At 37.9% G+C, this 17,715-nt stretch overlaps 1 protein-coding gene across 1 annotated transcript; it reads left to right on the top strand.

The window, feature by feature from the left end:
* Positions 1-114: 114 nt before the first annotated feature.
* On the top strand, positions 115-11,114 carry LOC140232000 (antiviral innate immune response receptor RIG-I-like). Its single transcript, XM_072312151.1, has 9 exons — positions 115-261; positions 1,803-1,965; positions 2,470-2,565; positions 3,592-3,761; positions 6,427-6,568; positions 7,371-7,610; positions 7,939-8,103; positions 9,110-9,264; positions 10,603-11,114. The coding sequence occupies exons 1-9, from the start codon at positions 190-192 to the stop codon at positions 11,056-11,058; spliced, it is 1,659 nt and encodes a 552-aa protein (XP_072168252.1). The 5' UTR covers positions 115-189; the 3' UTR covers positions 11,059-11,114.
* The last annotated feature ends 6,601 nt before the right edge of the window (positions 11,115-17,715 follow it).

Here is a 17,715-nt window from a genome sequence, read left to right as displayed (position 1 = left end):
CCTACTGTTCGTCTTTTTCAGCCAGACCGCAGCGCGCTGAAAATCGCTTAATATGTGTTGTGCCTGCACGTACACTCTGGGCATGTAACCGAACGAGGTTTGTATTACTAAAATTTTCGCGAGCTCCTCATTATGTAAGGCGTTACGGTCTTGTTTGTTTTGCAGAAGGATAGCCAATACAACAAGGTGATGAAGAAGTACTTTGAGATGAAGTCGACCTTGCAAGACAAAGGAGAAAACTTTAACAAGTCCCTTCCTCAAGTGAGTTTCGAATATTTGAAAGTGTGAGATGTAACTTTCTGTGTAAGATATTCATTGGTTGCCATGGTAATGCTACCTTACGTCTTATGTTAGGGACATCCTATGTCAGCACAGGAATAGTTCACATATCCTTGTAGGAAGACTACAGGTGCACATGTCTATACATATTGTGTTTGTGTGCGTCGGTATGTGTGCGCACGTTTTATTCTAGCTATATTTTATGCAAGGCTCGGTAGTCAACTTTTTTTTTTTTCTATAGTCGCCCGTTTAGATCATCAAATTTCATATTTTGGTGGCCAGACAAAGAAATTTTGTGGTCCGAAAAATGAAGAAAAAAGGAAATTAAATTATGTAGCCCTGATAGAACATCAAGATAACACAACAAACCATGATAAATTGTTATCAAATTGTATAGGTATGAGACAGTGTTTCAAATACCACGTACATTCTGACTAAAGAAGTATAAAAAAGAAAGAAAAACGTTAAAAATGAACAGATGATTTAATAAACATCAAAATCTAAACCTTGAAAAATACAGGTATGTGTAATGGACGCGTATGATAAAGGGTTTCAGTTACATGTACTGTAACTAAATTCACTTAGTATAGCGTTTTATGCAATATTGAATTGAGACATAAGCATTAATTTTCCAGGATACATAGTATATTCGTCAACTTATCGTATTTGGCATAGTGGTGAACCTACGTCTATTGTATATTACTTTGTATTACTTTATATGGAAATAAAATCATTTTGAATTGAATTGAATTGAATTGTAGATGGATAAAAATTTGGCCGTGAGAAAAAAAACCGTAATAATTTGGCTATGAAGTAGATAGAGTTTAGCCATGAATACTATAAAGTGTCCATTTGGCAACCCTGGTCGCGACAGCCAGCTTTAAGCACACGTATACACACAGACAAACAAACCACTACACAACCACCACACATGCACACAGTTTCCACATATTATTGTATTATTATACTCCAAACACACACACACACACACACACACACACACACACACACAGCTATGCGCAGACGCATACACAAGTCACATAATACACACCTAGAGCATAACATAACACCGGAGCAACCACCCCAAACACACAATTCATAGTGCATGGCCGACGACAATTTGTGCAGCTACGTTTCATTTTAGTTGCCAGCACAAATTGTCGCCATCGAGGTCCAAATTGTATAGGAACTGCACAAGCAGCACAAATTGTCGCCAGGCGAAAATTTGTGCAGGGGCGACAATTCGTGCCGTAACACCCCGTCCCCTTTCTCTGATGTAATCATTATGTACAACCTTAACCATGTATACGACTGCACCGTGTGTATGTTTATATACTGTTGTTTTTTTTTTGGGGGGGGGGGGGGGCAATTGACAAAGTATGATGATTTGTGCTTACATTATTTACAATGTAATCCCATTATGAGAAATATGAAAATTAACTAAATTGAATAGAATTGACTTTGGTGTCTACGTGGTAAAATGACCATTGATTCATGATGATGATGATGACTCCTTTGTAAAGATCTTAGGAATGACAGCTTCGTTTGGATTGGGACATGCACTCAAGAAGAATGAGGCACTGAGGTACATGATCAACATTTGCGCAAACTTGGATGCAGTCAGAGTGTCAACAGTGAAGAAACACACGAAGAGCCTGGCTGATGCTGAGAACAAACCGAAAGATGGTGAGCAAGTGACATAAAGCAGAAACTCGTGTAATTTAGCCTAAGCATTCAGTTTGTGGTGTTACACTCATTCAGCTCTCACTGTTTGATGAATGCATGTTTGCCTGAAGTTAGAGGCTGCATGTTGTAGGCTCTATGGTGTCTGTGAAGGGAAGATGTAGTGTATAAATTTGTTCCATGTAGGAGCAAGCAGACAAAAAGAAAAGAGCGTTACGGATTTCAAAAATTATACTTGTATTCCCATACTGTCTACTATAAGCAAATTAGAAGAAGAGGTGATATTATGGTCTCTTATAAATCTCTGACTTGTTTGCTCACGAATCTTCACTTATTTCCCATTTTTAAAAATAAAATCAAGAAGAAGAAGAAGAAGTGGTTTCTTATAGACTTAATATATTACTGACACAAAACAGCACACTTGAATATGTAGGTATCTTAACGAAGAAGCCTTGCTTTGAAGTCTATCATGCTTTATTTTTGTTCTTTCTTCTGCATTCCATCCAGATTGTCACACTGTCAGAGGACGAGAAAAAGATGCCTTCGGGGAAGAGATCCAAGATATCATGATTAAAATCATTATTTTGATTAACAAGATTCCGGGTTAGTTAAACACATTCTCTGGTATACAAATAATGAATGTTTAAGAGTGCAATGGACAGAATATTTCATGAGGTGAAAGATTAAATGATCCACCTTTCACCGAATGAAATATTCCATCCATTGCGCGAATGAAAAAAAAAAAATCATTTGTTTTATGTCGCCTAAAATAGATCCTTGTCATTTGATGTTTTCTGAATTTAGAAAGAATAGAGACTGTGCGAGATCTGAGATTGAGAGAGTGCTCACTGAGCGCTTTACACTAGCTCACTGTCGCATGTACAAACTGCAAACACCAGCGTTTTACAAACGTATAGTGCAGTGGCGGATCCAAATGGGCGCCCCCTTATTTTTTTTTTTTTTGTTAAGATAAAAGAAATAAAAAGAAAAAACGGGGAGGGGTGCGTGCTCCCCCCCCCCTCATTTTGTAAAGGTGCACCCTCTTTACAAAATTCCTGGATCCGCCCCTGGTAGTGTGCCGGGCTCTCGGCGTGCGTGCAGTGGATCAAATCGTATGGATCAAAGATTGCACGGTAAATGGAGCCTCATTGCATGAATGATGACCCAACGGTAAAATGAGACCATGATCGAGATATAGCTCCACGATGAGACGAATGATCAATAGCAAATAACCCATCAAATGACAAGGATCTATCTAGGTGTTATATAATAACTCATGTGCATGAAACCATCATTCGAAGTCCTGCGAAAATATAGAAAGAAATCAGTAATTACTACCAGAAAATAGAAGAAAATCTACATAGAATGTATTACGCCCCCAAGTGGGGAAAAGTGCCCACTTACACAAGTATGATATTCTATCACACTCTAGTGATAATACCTGCCTGGTTTGGTGAAAATTTGACCATGCCTTTTCAAGGACAAGATGAAAATGTAAAATTGGGCCCTAATTTGCTCCCCCAGGTTTGCTATATTCTTAGGTAAAATAGTCTTCAAGACTTCAAGAACGCGTGGAAGGTGAACTTGAGCACTGGACCCCTGGTCCTGTTTGTATAATTTTGACTTCAGGGTGTGAACTCTTCAGCAGCACCCAGAGCGCACTCTCCGAACTGCTGAGCACCTCCCCTTCCTGTGAGAAATTTAACCACAAGCTGTGCAGGCTGAACGTACAGATCTCAGAGCAACAAGATTGCAGACTGCGCCACCGCAAACTAAAAACTTACACAGAGTATCTCAAGGTATGTTCCATTGATCGTTCTGAAATCGCAAGTATTTCTTTATGCTTCCACATACCAAGTAATATCTTGTTTTTTGTTTGTTTTTTATTGTTCCATATTCCACATTTCAACATATAAATAAACCATAAACATAACAATACAAAAGCATGGATGGATTGTCAAGTACAGCATTTAAGACAATTTAACATGTGAAATATGAGGAATCTACATCGGAGCATTGCTTGTAGGGTGTAGATTCCCAGATGCTGATGTGAAGTTAATTCTTACTCGATATTTACAATTGAAAGCAATGACAATATGTGAATTCGGGAAATATAAACGTCGAATTATAATAAAAAAGACAAAGAAAAAACAAAGAAAACAATATCCGCGTCACAAAACTTCTGGAGAGTTGCGTGATCACCCGAGCGAGGTACAAGTGAGATACAGTGTACAATAGCAAAACGATACAACATGCACAGAGAACGTCCAGGAGATACTAAGAAATTGCGAGCGAGGCATAATGTCACATAATCGATAATGACAGAAATACGAAGTATGAACAGAGAATATCGAGGAGGATTGAAGAATAGCTAGAAGTATGAATTCAGAAACACTATATCTTAACATCGGTGACTAAACAACCCCATGACAGGCCCATACCATGTATTCTTAAAGTTAATTGTATCTGAGAATTGTGAAACAAAATAACGTGTTTGCCTCATGCCCAAATTTGTGGAGAATTTAATGTTATAATGCTGATAAAATTGAAGTCAAGGGATCCCCTGCACTGCCATAAAAAATACCAATATTCCCAGTGGCGTATACTGGAGGGGGGGGCAAGGGGGGCACGTGCCCCGGGCGCCACTCCTTGGGGGCGCAAAAAAACGAAAAAAAAAAATGAAGAAGAAGAAGGGGAAAAAAAGAAGAAGAAGAAAAGAAAAGAAGAAGAAGGAAAAAAAAAAACTCGCCCGGAAGGGGGAGGGAGAATGATGGGGGGGGGGGGGGGCAGAAAACCAAATCAAACAAGATAAAAACAAAACATGATGACGCGGACAAAATGACAATGTTTATTGTGTTCACACAAAAATTTCATGTTCTGTGAGATGAAATACAAAAATTTTCGGCTCGCTCGCTGCGCTTGCTCGCCAAAATTTATATAAAAAAGAAGGTAAGAACAAAACGTGATGATGACAAAATGACAGTGTCTATTGTGTTCACACATGTCATTTTATATTTAGCAGGCAAAATGTTTCACGGAGCAGCGGCAGCACTTTCTTTCGTTCTGAAGCGATCGCCAATTGGATCAAAAGAAGGCGCCAACGGTTTCGAACATACGGGGGGGGGGGGGGTGTGCGCAAAAAACCCGAATCAAGCAAGATAATAACAAAACGTACTGATGACGCGGAAATATACAAATTTCGGCTCACTCGCTCGTACTAATTTAGAGTGTTTTTCAAGTCCTCAGTTTGTTGGTATAAATCGTTATCTATAAGGCCGTCACTATATATCTTGATTAGAATTGAAAGATTTAATAAGCAAAAAATGACAAGAGTTTCATGATTTGTAAGCTGAAATACAAAAATTTTCGGCTCGCTCGCCAAAATTTGTACAAAAAAAAAGAGAAGAGGATAAGAACAAAACGTGACGATGACGCGGACAAAATGATAATGTCTATTGTGTTCACTCATGTCATTTTATATTTAGCAGGAAAAATGTTACACGGTGCAGCGACTGCAATTTCATTCGTTCTGAAGCGATCGCCGATTGGATCAAAAGAGGACGCCAACGGTTTCGAACATACGGGGAAGGGGGGCGCAAAAAAAAAAATCAAAAAAGATAAGAAAAAACGTAATGATGACGCAGAAATATTCAAATTGCGGCTCACTCGCTCGTACTAATAGAGTATTTTTTCAAGTCCTCAGTTTGTTGCGGTCGTCACTATAATTGTGAGATTTAATAAGCAAAAAATGACAAGAATTCCATATTTTGTAAGCTGAAATACAAAAATTTTCGGTTCGCTCGCTGCGCTCGCTCGCCAAAATTTATATACAAAAAGATAAGAACAATACGTGATGATGACGAGGACATTATACAAATTTCAGCTCACTCGCGCACACGAATGTAGAGTATTTTTTAAAGTCCTTTTTTTTTGGTATAAATCGTTATCTATGAGGCCGTCACTATATCTTGATTAGAATGGTAAGATTTGGTAAGCAAAAAATGACAAGAATTCCAAGTTTTGTAAGCTGAAATACAAAAATTTTCGGCTCGCTCGCTGCGCTCGCTCGCCAAAATCTATCAAAATTCATTACAAATACATCACCCTCAAAAGATCCCTTTTAAGTGCTTGAAAAAGCATCATGTGGACTTTGTTCAAAGTCCCTACCGGGATGGGGTTGGGGTTGAACACTTTTTCAGAAATTAGGCAGTGTTAGGGGCGCAATTTTGGTGCTTGCCCCGGGCGCCGTTTTCCCTAGATACGCCACTGAATATTCCATTTAGGACTATCATCCAACATGCTAGTGTGCCTCACACACGTCATGACACCATCTACCAATCGGTCATTTCACTAATGAAGAACCAGCTTTTAAATGATAAATCTTTGGCAAGAATCTGCCATTTTCATATGACTGAGAAGAATTGATATGAAATGAATTTGCACTTGTTATATTTTCACCGGCAGGTGTACAGCACTGCTCTGTCCATACATGAAACTGCGCGGACCATAGACGCTCTACTCTACCTTCAGAACTTCATCAAAAAAGAGGAGGAAAAGGGGTCCGATCGGACCAGTGCTGACTGCGAGCTAATCAAGCTATTCAAGGGTCAGCTTTTCTATGATATCTTCGTAGGGTATATTATCATTTCAGTTGAATTAAAGTGGAAGAAAGGAGACTGCATTGTTTTGAATTACTTAGGAATAGATTTAATGATATTTTGATTTACTTTGTTTCATGTAGCTTGATGTGAATGGATTTTTAGTCACATCTAATGGGAATATTATCAAGACAATAGTGAAGTGCATCAAATTAACGGCAAGTCAATACTGAAACGTAATTTATGATCAGTGAAATACGTGGAATGGAATGTGCTGTTTGTTTGTTTTTTGTTTGTTTGTTTTTCAAAGCTTTAATCATTGTCATCCACAGAGCCATTCGTAGGTGACATTATGTATTATGTAACATATCATTATACATGGTCACATTATATTGGTCACACAAAACAATTATTAAATTTTATCCATCATTATTGTACATTGATTTTCTCAAATTAAATACTGACTTATACTGGACATGTCTTTGTGTTATGAATTATTCTAGCATGTTGGATGATGGAAGTTTGATATTACGTATGATTGTGAGATTCGTGAATGGCTCGAGACAAGACATTCGAGAATGTCTTATTCAAACATGTCGACACATTTATTCAGCATGCATGCCTTATTAGGTAACAATGTCATGTAGTCCACCATGCCTTTTGAAAGTTAATATCAAAATGAACATCAGAAATGTAAAGAACTTTCTTTATCAATCTCTGTTGTGTCTTTCCTTGTGGACATTCAATAAAGAAAGTAATTCCCTGACGCTAAAGGTGTCATGTAAATTTTCTCTGTTGCCTTTCTTACAGAGAGAGAAGTGAAGCTTGAGGAATTCAGCAAGAGTCCATACAGCAAGAACCCTGGTCTGGTAAAGCTTCAGGAGCTCATAGAAGGAGCTTGTAACTGCCTGGAGGGAGGCCTGGCCAACTTCCGTGGGATTCTTTTCACTCAGACCATTGCCTCCACCAACGCGCTCAAGGCCTGGACTATGGACACGCCGGGGTTGCAGGATTTCAATGCCGAGGCGGTGGTGGGCTCCAGAAACCCAGGTGGGGAAATGATTTGTATGATGTGCCAGTGTAATTAGGAGTGAGCTGGCAAAATTGATAGTTTGTCTGCTTTTTAATCATGCAGTTTGTATTACATTCTTCATTAATGAGATCCTGTTGCTGATTGGTCTATACATAGCATCATATGATCAAACGAACGTTGTTATGTTGAAGACAAAATGCCGATTGAGAAAAATGTGCCACATCGTGACGTATTATTGATGGAATCTTTGTGGCATATAGTCAACTCATATCTGCTGTGAATTTCCTCTTTAGCTCTTAGAGGGAAAACTGAGAAGTTACAGAGATCCTCACACTTTTCCAACAGGAATGAGTTTGCGGCACCAAAGGGATATCCTTGACAAGTTCCGCGACGGGGAACACAAACTGCTCATTGCAACATTTGTGCAGCAAGGCATCGACGTGCCAGCCTGCAACTTTGTGTTCCGCTACAACTACATCAGTGATGGTGAAGGATGCCTTCAGGCCAGAGGTATGAACAGAGATCAAAGTTAACCCGTCGAGTTCTGGGGGGATTTCCCCGGGGGAATTTTTGCTTTAGAAAAAATTGCCCGGGAAAAATTGTTAACACTGAATTGGCACCTTTCAATTTCACTGTGTGTCTTATATTTGAAAAAAAAAAGTAGATGGAGCTGGTTAAAGTCATTACATCTGCACAAAATCAGAGAGAAAATTTTCAAAGTGTTGCCAATTTGATAGAGAGAGAGAGAGAGAGAGAGAGGAATTTTAGTCTTTGAAAATGCGTTGCAATTTTACGATTTGGTTATAAAGTCAGCAATTAAGAGGCTATTGAAAATTCTGCAACCAATCATTATAAGTAACAAAGGGCTCGAAAGCGAGTGAACATTTTATTCCACTTGCGACTGTAAGAATGAATAGAAAAATGATATTGCAAAGACACAGCACCAAACCTCAGTACATTTTGGTCACTTTAGTAAAAAGAGTAAAAAAAAAGTCATTTCCTTACAACATTTCTGGGGTCTGTTTATCAGAAATCTTTTAAGAGCTTTCTCGTCCATGATTCAGCAGCTAGCTGACCTAGTTCATATATATTTGTGTTCCCCTTCAACAGCTGAGGTCCACATACCCAAACAGTGTGGTGGTCATGCATTTTTCTTTGTTGGTATTATCTTCTCTGAGAATCACCCCTCCCCTCCCCCCCCCCCCCACCCACGGCGTTGTGCCCCTGGGGGCCCCCAAGTGAGGAATGGTGTCCATTTGCATAGATACATACTCTATCACCCTAACGATAATACCCGCCAAGTTTGGTGACAATCTGATCAGCGTTTTCAAGAAGTTCCTTCTAGGTTTTTGTAAACAAAGGCTGGAAACACAACATCCTTTGATATCCCGACACATAATTTTGCACCCTTATATTGATATGCTTACATTTGTGTGGGTTGTAGAGCACCTAGAAACATGATCATTTTTATCATTAACATCATCATTATCACCACCATTATCATCAATGTCCCAAGAACGCACCCGGGCCCCGGGAGGCCGGTTTGAGCTGGTGGTCCACCAAGAGAGAGGTTTGGAGAAGAAGGACCAACTTGGTAAAGAGCAGGAGAAAGTGATGAGGGAAGCTACGGAGGAGCTCAGTGAACTCCCGGAGGAGATGCTCAAGCAGAAGGTAAGAAGAATTTGTTGCTGTCTCCATAGACTTCACGTACATCAGGTATATTCTACTTTAATTTTTGCAGTGCAGTTATGGCATGCCTACAGTTAGTTGGCAGTTTTATGATTACTAGTACTACAGAGTCACCTTGCCAGTAAGTCCATCTCTTCTTCAGCCCTTTCTGTGCCAATGCGTCAAATGTGCACAAATTAATCTTCTCTTGGTTCAGAATTACTTTTTTATGGTCAGTCTCTAATAGGTTGTCAAGATTGTTTGTTGTTGTTGTTGTTTTTTTGCTAGTAGAAAAATGATCATTTTGAATTAATGTAATTGCAAGGTATTAATTAAAATATGGTATAAGGCTTGTCTAACATAAGTTTACCTCAGATATTTCTTTTATTGTACCAGTAACAGTGAGTCTATTCTCTTTCTCTCTCTCTCTTTTTTTTAATATCCGTTCCTATGCATTCATACCGGCATATGCACCCAATCAATCGCAATTTCAAACCAGGGAGCGTTGTATTGTTTTGTTATTGCATTTTCATCATGAAGTACAGTATGCTTGTGTCCGCGATGGCGTGTGTTGTACCATAGTCTCATTTCCCCCCCCCCTTTTTTTTTTTGTTCTTTTTCTTTTCTTTTTTTCTTTTTCTTTTTCTTCTTTTTTTTCCCTTCCTAAGTTAATTTCATGTCAGTTGACATTGGTTTCTTTGACTTTGTGTACGTATTTTTTGAGAGTCCCATACCCTACAAGCTTTGCTTTTTAAGTGGGACCCTCCATTTCCATTCTAATCTTTGTATTGGGTATATACCTCAGAAACGAAATTCTGTTGTTACTCGTGACCACTTGTACGTTTTCCTTGAAATTGTTATAAACTTGTTCTGTAAATGTATTGTATATATATTTTTTTCTGTTTATTCAATGGAAATGGAAATAAAATTGAATTGAATTGAATTGAATAGAAAGACTAGCACAGAGCATGACAAACAAACACATCAAGGACTATATAGAGTTGATTGGACAAAGTTTTTGGCCATTGTACCATGTACATTAAAATTCGCCTGGTTTTTGTCATATTCCAAGTACCATCCTCACAAAATTTACACACAACACTGATGCTGAGTACTGGTGTTATATGCCCGGCAATTTATGATGTATAGGATGGAACAATTTCATGGCAGAATTTTCGTCCGTTTATAAGCAGGATGTGTATGTGAGTAGATAAGAAATGAAGAGTGATTATTTTGTGAGACTTATTGATCCCTGTGAGACATACAGACAATATATAGGGAGTTGTTATGGTATAGAAAAGTTGACTAGTGTATACTAAAGGTCTCATCTCTTTCTGTCAGATAACAGCCATCCAAGGAAGGCACTTGGGACGAAAATCATTGGCCCATGAACATGTTGAATTGAATCTTGAGTTCCGGTGCCAGAAGTGTCGGGTTCTTGTCTGTCGGTCAAGTGACATCAGGGTGATACCGGGAGGTCACCACGTCATTATTGCCCCTGATTTTCTTGAGAAGAAAGTGGTCAGACTTTCCACTGACCGCGACTCGCCCGAGAAGAGGGAATGGGCGAGCGTGAGGAAGAGTGAGCACGAACTAGTATGCAAGGATTGTCACATCAAGTGGGGTATAGTTCTGAAATTCAGAGAAGCTTACATCCTTGCCATCTCGGTGAAGTATTTCCTTGTAATAGACAATGACGCCAAGTCCAAACACTACCAAAAGTGGAGTTCCCTGCCTTTCACCTTTGAGGAGGCATCACTTGAAGAGGTGGCCCACCCAGAAGAGAATATATCGTAGTGTGTTACCCCCCCCCCATTTTTTTGCATAATAATTCTAATTATGGAGAAGGTGTACATCCCATCTCTTTGACTCCTTTCGATAGAAATAGAGAACGGAAATATTGTACAGTGCAACACACCAATCTCTGCGGCACCTCACTGTTGGTGGTGCAATATACCACCAGCCAGTCTTTCAAGGACTTTTAAGTCTTTCTCATTCTTTCCTTCCATTCCTTTTAAAATAATGTTTTTTTAAGTTATATTTGTATTATTTGCGTGCAATCTTGAACGTGTTGGATGCCCCTGTTTCAATTTATATACATGAAATATCATTCCTGGTATGTCCATGTATACTTTTGTATAATTATGTACATCTGTGCAATTCGACCTTTGGTCGCCAGTCAGATTTTGATAAAGACCTTTACAATTCTTTGCATCAGAAAAGGAATTCTTACAAATCATCATCCACTTCATTAAAAAAGAAAGTTCGTCAGAACTCTCCACAAGAACAAATTTTGGCACAAATACAAGTACAATTCATGCAAAGTGTCTATCGTATTGTACACATTATTTTAACACCAAACACTTAATTAGTAATTTAATATTCACGTCTTTCACTGAAAATGAATGAGAGGATTTGGTAGATTTTAAGGGCACAACCAAGGCTGGCGTGAAATATAATTTCATGTCCTTTGTTTCACAAATCATTGCCCTTAAACCAGATATACTTGTACTCATGTGCTTGTTTTATCTGTAATCTGAATTATTTTGTGTACTAAAAGAAAAATCTTTCATGTAATAAAGAGTTTAGACACCTATGGACATAAATAACACTTTCCATGCAGTACAGATATCAAATTCTTATGCAGTAACAAAATTTAGGATGTCAGAATTGTGTATAGTTTTGACAGTGTAAGCAACTGATGAACATGCACTCGCATGAAAGGCTTCTCACCTGAAAGCAGAAATTATGTATTATGACACCTATGAAGGGAACGAACTGAGTGAGGAACACAGATGTCACAGCTACTGCAAACTTACTCGTCTCACGTACACCGCTGGAATATGGTGTCTGAGTGGATAAACCTTGACGTCTTTTGTGTCATTACACATCGAAAAGTGGTTATCCAGGCATTTCTCTCTTTTTTTTTCTTTTTTTTTTTTGCCAAATGAGAACCCTTTTCTTAAGAAAAAAAGGAAAAAGGGTTATGTATTTGTTTTGTTTTGATTTTACTCTTAAAATCTATGTACACTTAATAAAGGACTTGATATTCATTGACAAGCAGGTCTGCTTGATAACAGCAGAACTGAAAAGAATGTCCCTGTTAAAATGATTATGTTGTAAATGAATAAAAATCAATAAATGAAGAAAATTATGAATACTTTGAGACAGGAATTAAGACAAACAATTTTTTCATATACGTATGTGATGTTTTACAATCAACCCCATGTTCCACCTTCTGTGTTAAATACCTTTTCAGAAGACATGGTCTGTTCTTTTGTAATGGTTATTACACCAGTCAAAAAGAAGTCCCAAAGAAATCATTTTCTGAATTTTAATCACCGATATTGATTAATGGGATTTAAAACTTCATTGATGTCCATTAATTCAATGAGGATTTGAACAACACCCGGACAATTTCAATATGTGTGTATTTTAATGGATGTTGGAAGTATTGGTGTCTTATTTTACAATGTTTTTCTCATTTTAATGCCAGAAATGGAAGCTAGGGTTGATAATAAAAGGATGGTTTTGAATATTGAGCAAGGCTTGGCGACATCATGTCTGATAAGAGAAGCAAATATTCTCAGACATTTTGATGAAATGAACATTACATTCATTGCCATGGCAATGCCCATTCAAACCATCATCATGTTTATCCAATTGCTGGCTGGTATCTGACTAACCCATGTGATCAGACATAACCGTGATTTGTGATTACTTTAAGATGACTTTTGTAGTGAAATGAACTCATTTCACTACAAGTTAGCCTTGGTTTGTTGACTGTAAGGGCTATCAAGCTTCTATTAAACGCTGCCGTAGATGTTATTCATTGCCAAAGTTGGACTGAAACTTAAAGATGTCTGTCCAAATTGTTTTGAGTAGCTCTTGCTTAATGGCTATATAATGTCTGACTATAATAGTGCATGGAATAAAAGTTTGCATGGAGACAATTTGACACTTGTTTATGACTTTGACTTGGTTATTTTGTATCAATGTCAAACCAAAGAATATACTCGATAGTAGAGAAGGGAGGATTTGATTTTTGTTCGGAAAAGGGATATTCCCTTACAGATGCATTTATCCAAGATTATTTCACCAGAGATTCAAGTACATGAGAGAGGATATGGATTATATATATATATATATATATATACATATATATATATATATATATATATATATATATATATATATATATATATATATATATATATATGTATATATATGTATATATATATATACATATATATATATATATATATATATATATATATATATATATATATACATATATATATATACATATATATATGTATATATATATGTTTATTTCTGCACACAAATTTTCGAGAGTCAAGAATTTTGAAGTGTTGATACTGAGAGAATATATTCTCTCAGTATCAACACATGAGAAAGGGCGGCGAGACGCTCGAAAATTTGTGTGCAGAAATAAACCGTTGGTGATACAGCACGAACTTTGTTCCAGTTTTGTTACTTATCTTTTTATCTTGCCAACACGTGGACTACCTAATCAACATACATACATATATATATATATATATATATATATATATATATATATATATATATATATTGATTCACAACGGTAGTTCATATGAAAACTCCGTGAAAGACGTAGTTTTGACGAATTTTCGCCCATAGGGCTTTGTCAAGTCAATGGCAGATTTTATTTTGAAGCAGATATAAATCAAAATAACAGGAAGTGTTGGTGGAGCAAACATCATCTCTTCTTGAAGCCATACTTCTTCCTCTCGTAAAACAGGTCGGTCTTGGAGCTCCCAAGGTTGACAATCTTTGGACAGCCATCACGCTGACGACAAAATGTGAAATCAGAAGACATTGGTCAGAAAATGGCACCTCTCTTAAATTTGTTTTGTTTACCTATCCATCTAACCAGAGAAAATTAACATTTCATATTTCATTCAGCTGCACGAATAGAGTAATGAAAAAGAGAACCAGTTCAAATCTTTGTTTACAAACATTTGTGCTACAAATATTCTCCCCAAGTTTCTTTTTTTCCCCTAGACATCTGGGACAAGCAAGAAAATTTCGGCACTTGAGAATTAGAAAGGCGTTAAGTTGTCTTGGACACTGTGGGCTTAGTGGCAACTTAACGCCCTTTTCATTCTCACACGACGATATGATATTCCCTTCACAATTTGGTCTGAAATGCACATCAGTGATACACACTAATAAATACCAAAAGCTGGTAATTTTCCGAAGTTTTTACGACATAATGGCAAACTTTGCATTAACATGAGAATGCCTTCTTTTTATACTGTACAACTTATGATGTCCAAAGAAAAGACCAGGAGTTTGCACTTTTTGCACTCTCGCTGTATCACAAATGTAGCTGATTTTATCAACCCTACATAAATGACCTCGATTTGGTCTTTGATTTACATGTGATATATTTGTTTACACATGCAGGCAGATGCTAGGTACAGTGTACATAATTAGATATGTAGTGTACTGCTTCTTTTGAAGAACACCCCTGGGGTATACATGTAACTCACATCTTTTTCTTGTATGGTGCATTCATTGCAGTAGTAGGCATCTGAGACCCCTGGACCCCCACAGGTAACACAGCGCCCCTGGTAGGATCCGTAGTTACATTCATCACAGATGCGCACCAGTGTGGGGTTACGCCATTTCCTGACCCACTTCATCTGACACACTCTTTCTGACCAAAGAGATTTTTCTCTTTGTTTCTGACACACTTTTTTTGCCATTCATTTTGTACACGGGGCAGTTTTCATGAGACGGCCTCTGTTATTGGCTACTCGAAGATTTTGGAGTGATCCCTGAGGTCACTCCAAAATGAGTGAAAATGAAAATTTTCACTCAAAATTCCCTCCAATTTCACTCTAAATTCACTCTTTTTTGTATTCACTCCTTTAAGAGTGAATATTTTTTCTCGACTCTTTTTAGAGAGTAAAATAACTTATTGATTATATTTGTCATCTGTAAATACAGTGGCGTAACTACGGGGGGAGGCACGGGGGCACGTGCCCCTCCAATCCGCTGGTAAAAAAACAAAAAAACAAAAACAAAAACAAAACAAAACAGAACTTACGAAAATGGTAATTCAAGGGTTATTAAACTGCTTTTGAAATCGACATGAAAGGATGATCAAGAAATGAGATATTTTCTAAGATTTTTTTTTAAACCATAATATGATTAAAGAGGTATAAAGTGTGAAACATTGTTCAAAAAGCCCAGAGCCGACAAAGGATCGTGATTCAACGTGATTCCTGGTTGGCATTCTTAATATAAGCAGGATGTGCGCAGTGTACTCAGTGTACTCAGAACATCCGAACGGCAGAGAGAGTCGCTGCGCAATGTGATGTAGAATGTATACCTTACGCTTCGTTATATCAAAGCTATCATTGATTTTGCATTGTTGCTTTACATATTAATATTAATATACTAGTCTATATCAAAATGCCTTGCATTGCCAATAATAAGACTTGACCTAGGCTACTTCCTAACCTTTCCATGTATATAAAACACAAACACACACACACAAACACTCTTAGGGGATGCTCTAAAGCGCAGATTTTGGACATCCTTTCCCCGCTTGGTCACTTCGACGTCCCCTCGCTGGTCATACCTCCCCCAGTTATGAACATGAACCGACACCCTTGACTACCAGTGGGGGATCGGGGGGGGGGGGGGGGAGGGGGCGCACCGGCCCCCCTTAATTTCCAAAGCGAAAAAATATAGCTACAAACGGCAGTTTTTGGACTGTAAAATGCCAAAATTTTCAAGCTCGCTCGCTCCGCTCGCTCGCATTTAATTTTTATGCAATTCTCCTCATGTTGCTGCCATAATCCATGTAAGGAAAACTGTTAACATGTAACAAACATTGCGCCGACAAGAAAAATAGGAGTTTTTGCACCTGGAACTTATATTTTTCGGGAAGATTTTATTGGGTAAAAATGATAACATATGTATTCCAGACACATGAAAAGAGCATGTTTCTTCAGGCGCTGGCTCGCTTTCGCTCGCTCGCACACACAAATAAGTGAAGTAAATGATGATTCTCGATGTATGGAATGACTTTAGAGGGTATTGTTATAAGGTATTCACAATAAATTATCAGCAATGCCAGCAGTTAGAGCCTGCAATAAGAGATTGGAGCTACACCATGTACACGTCCTGGGTTATCAGAAAGATAACTTTCTCTAATATGTGTATTCTAGAGCGCTCGCTACGCTCGCTCGCGAATCTAATTTCGTAGTGAAGAACATGATCATAATTATAATCAATGCAATATTGAGATTATGTAGGTACATTTTAATAATCATCAATCAATCAATCAATCAATCAATCAATCAATCAATCAATCAATCAATCAATCAATTAACGAGCGCAGAAACTATGTTTATTAATTCTACTGCATTCATATTTCACATTCCTCGACGAAAACAACATTTCCATTCCATTTTCCACAATTATTCAGTTACAAAATCATTTGAAAAATCTCCCCAAAGTATGCATGAAATCGCACGATGACCAACATAAATATTCAAAAAAAAAATCTCCCTACCGTGGAACGGGGGACACACCCTCCCCCCCCCCCCCCTCGCTCGCTCCGCTCGCTTTTCGCCCCTTTACAAAATTCCTGGATCCGCCCCTGACTATACGTACAGTAAAAGGAAGAGTCGTATTCGTGGCAATGTTGCCCAATGACTGCGCTGTGGAATGTATCATATTCCGTTATGTATTGTAGTCCCCAGTATTAATAGAGATACATAGAAAGTGCAAAGACAATAACGCGCAAAGATTTGATTTGACTACAGTTGTTTTTCATGCTGTACAATGTCGGACCTTCTTGTAATAATTTTTTCCCCTTCCAAAAGTCAGCATCGTCATGGTTTACATTAGCATGAAGGCAAAAATACAAATTTCGTGGATAAATTTTCGTATTAGATCAATCATATTAAAAATAAGATTTCGGAAATCCAATTAAACATTCCCGTTGATAGCATCCTACAATAATGCCAAATCTGGCGGCTGCTGCGCGCTCTGTAGATATTAGGGAGCTTTAGATTATCGCGACGGGGACTTTCGGAGGAAAAAAAAAAAAGAAGAAAAAAAAAACGTGTTCTGAGCATGCGTAGAATCGCGTATCAAAAAAAAGAGTGAGAATGAAGACAAACAGGATAGAAACATCACAAAAAACAAACAAACACACACACACACACATACACACACGCACGCACACACACACATACAGATTGTCTCATCAGTGTCGACTTGCTACTCGGCTGCGTTTGTTGTTTTGTCTTCTTCTTCCGATTAGGTGCAGTCCACCATCTGGTGTATTTTCGCACTGTTTGGCGGGTCTGATGTGGTGTATGTACAGTGCCATATAGAATAACTACATGATAACTAAGTGCAGCTAAAAAACAACGTTCCCCTTCT

Source organism: Diadema setosum, chromosome 8 (genome assembly GCF_964275005.1).
Source record: "Diadema setosum chromosome 8, eeDiaSeto1, whole genome shotgun sequence".
Taxonomy (NCBI): domain Eukaryota; kingdom Metazoa; phylum Echinodermata; class Echinoidea; order Diadematoida; family Diadematidae; genus Diadema; species Diadema setosum.
The sequence above is the reverse complement of the archived record's forward strand: the minus strand, read 5'-3'. Positions and strand labels throughout refer to the sequence as shown.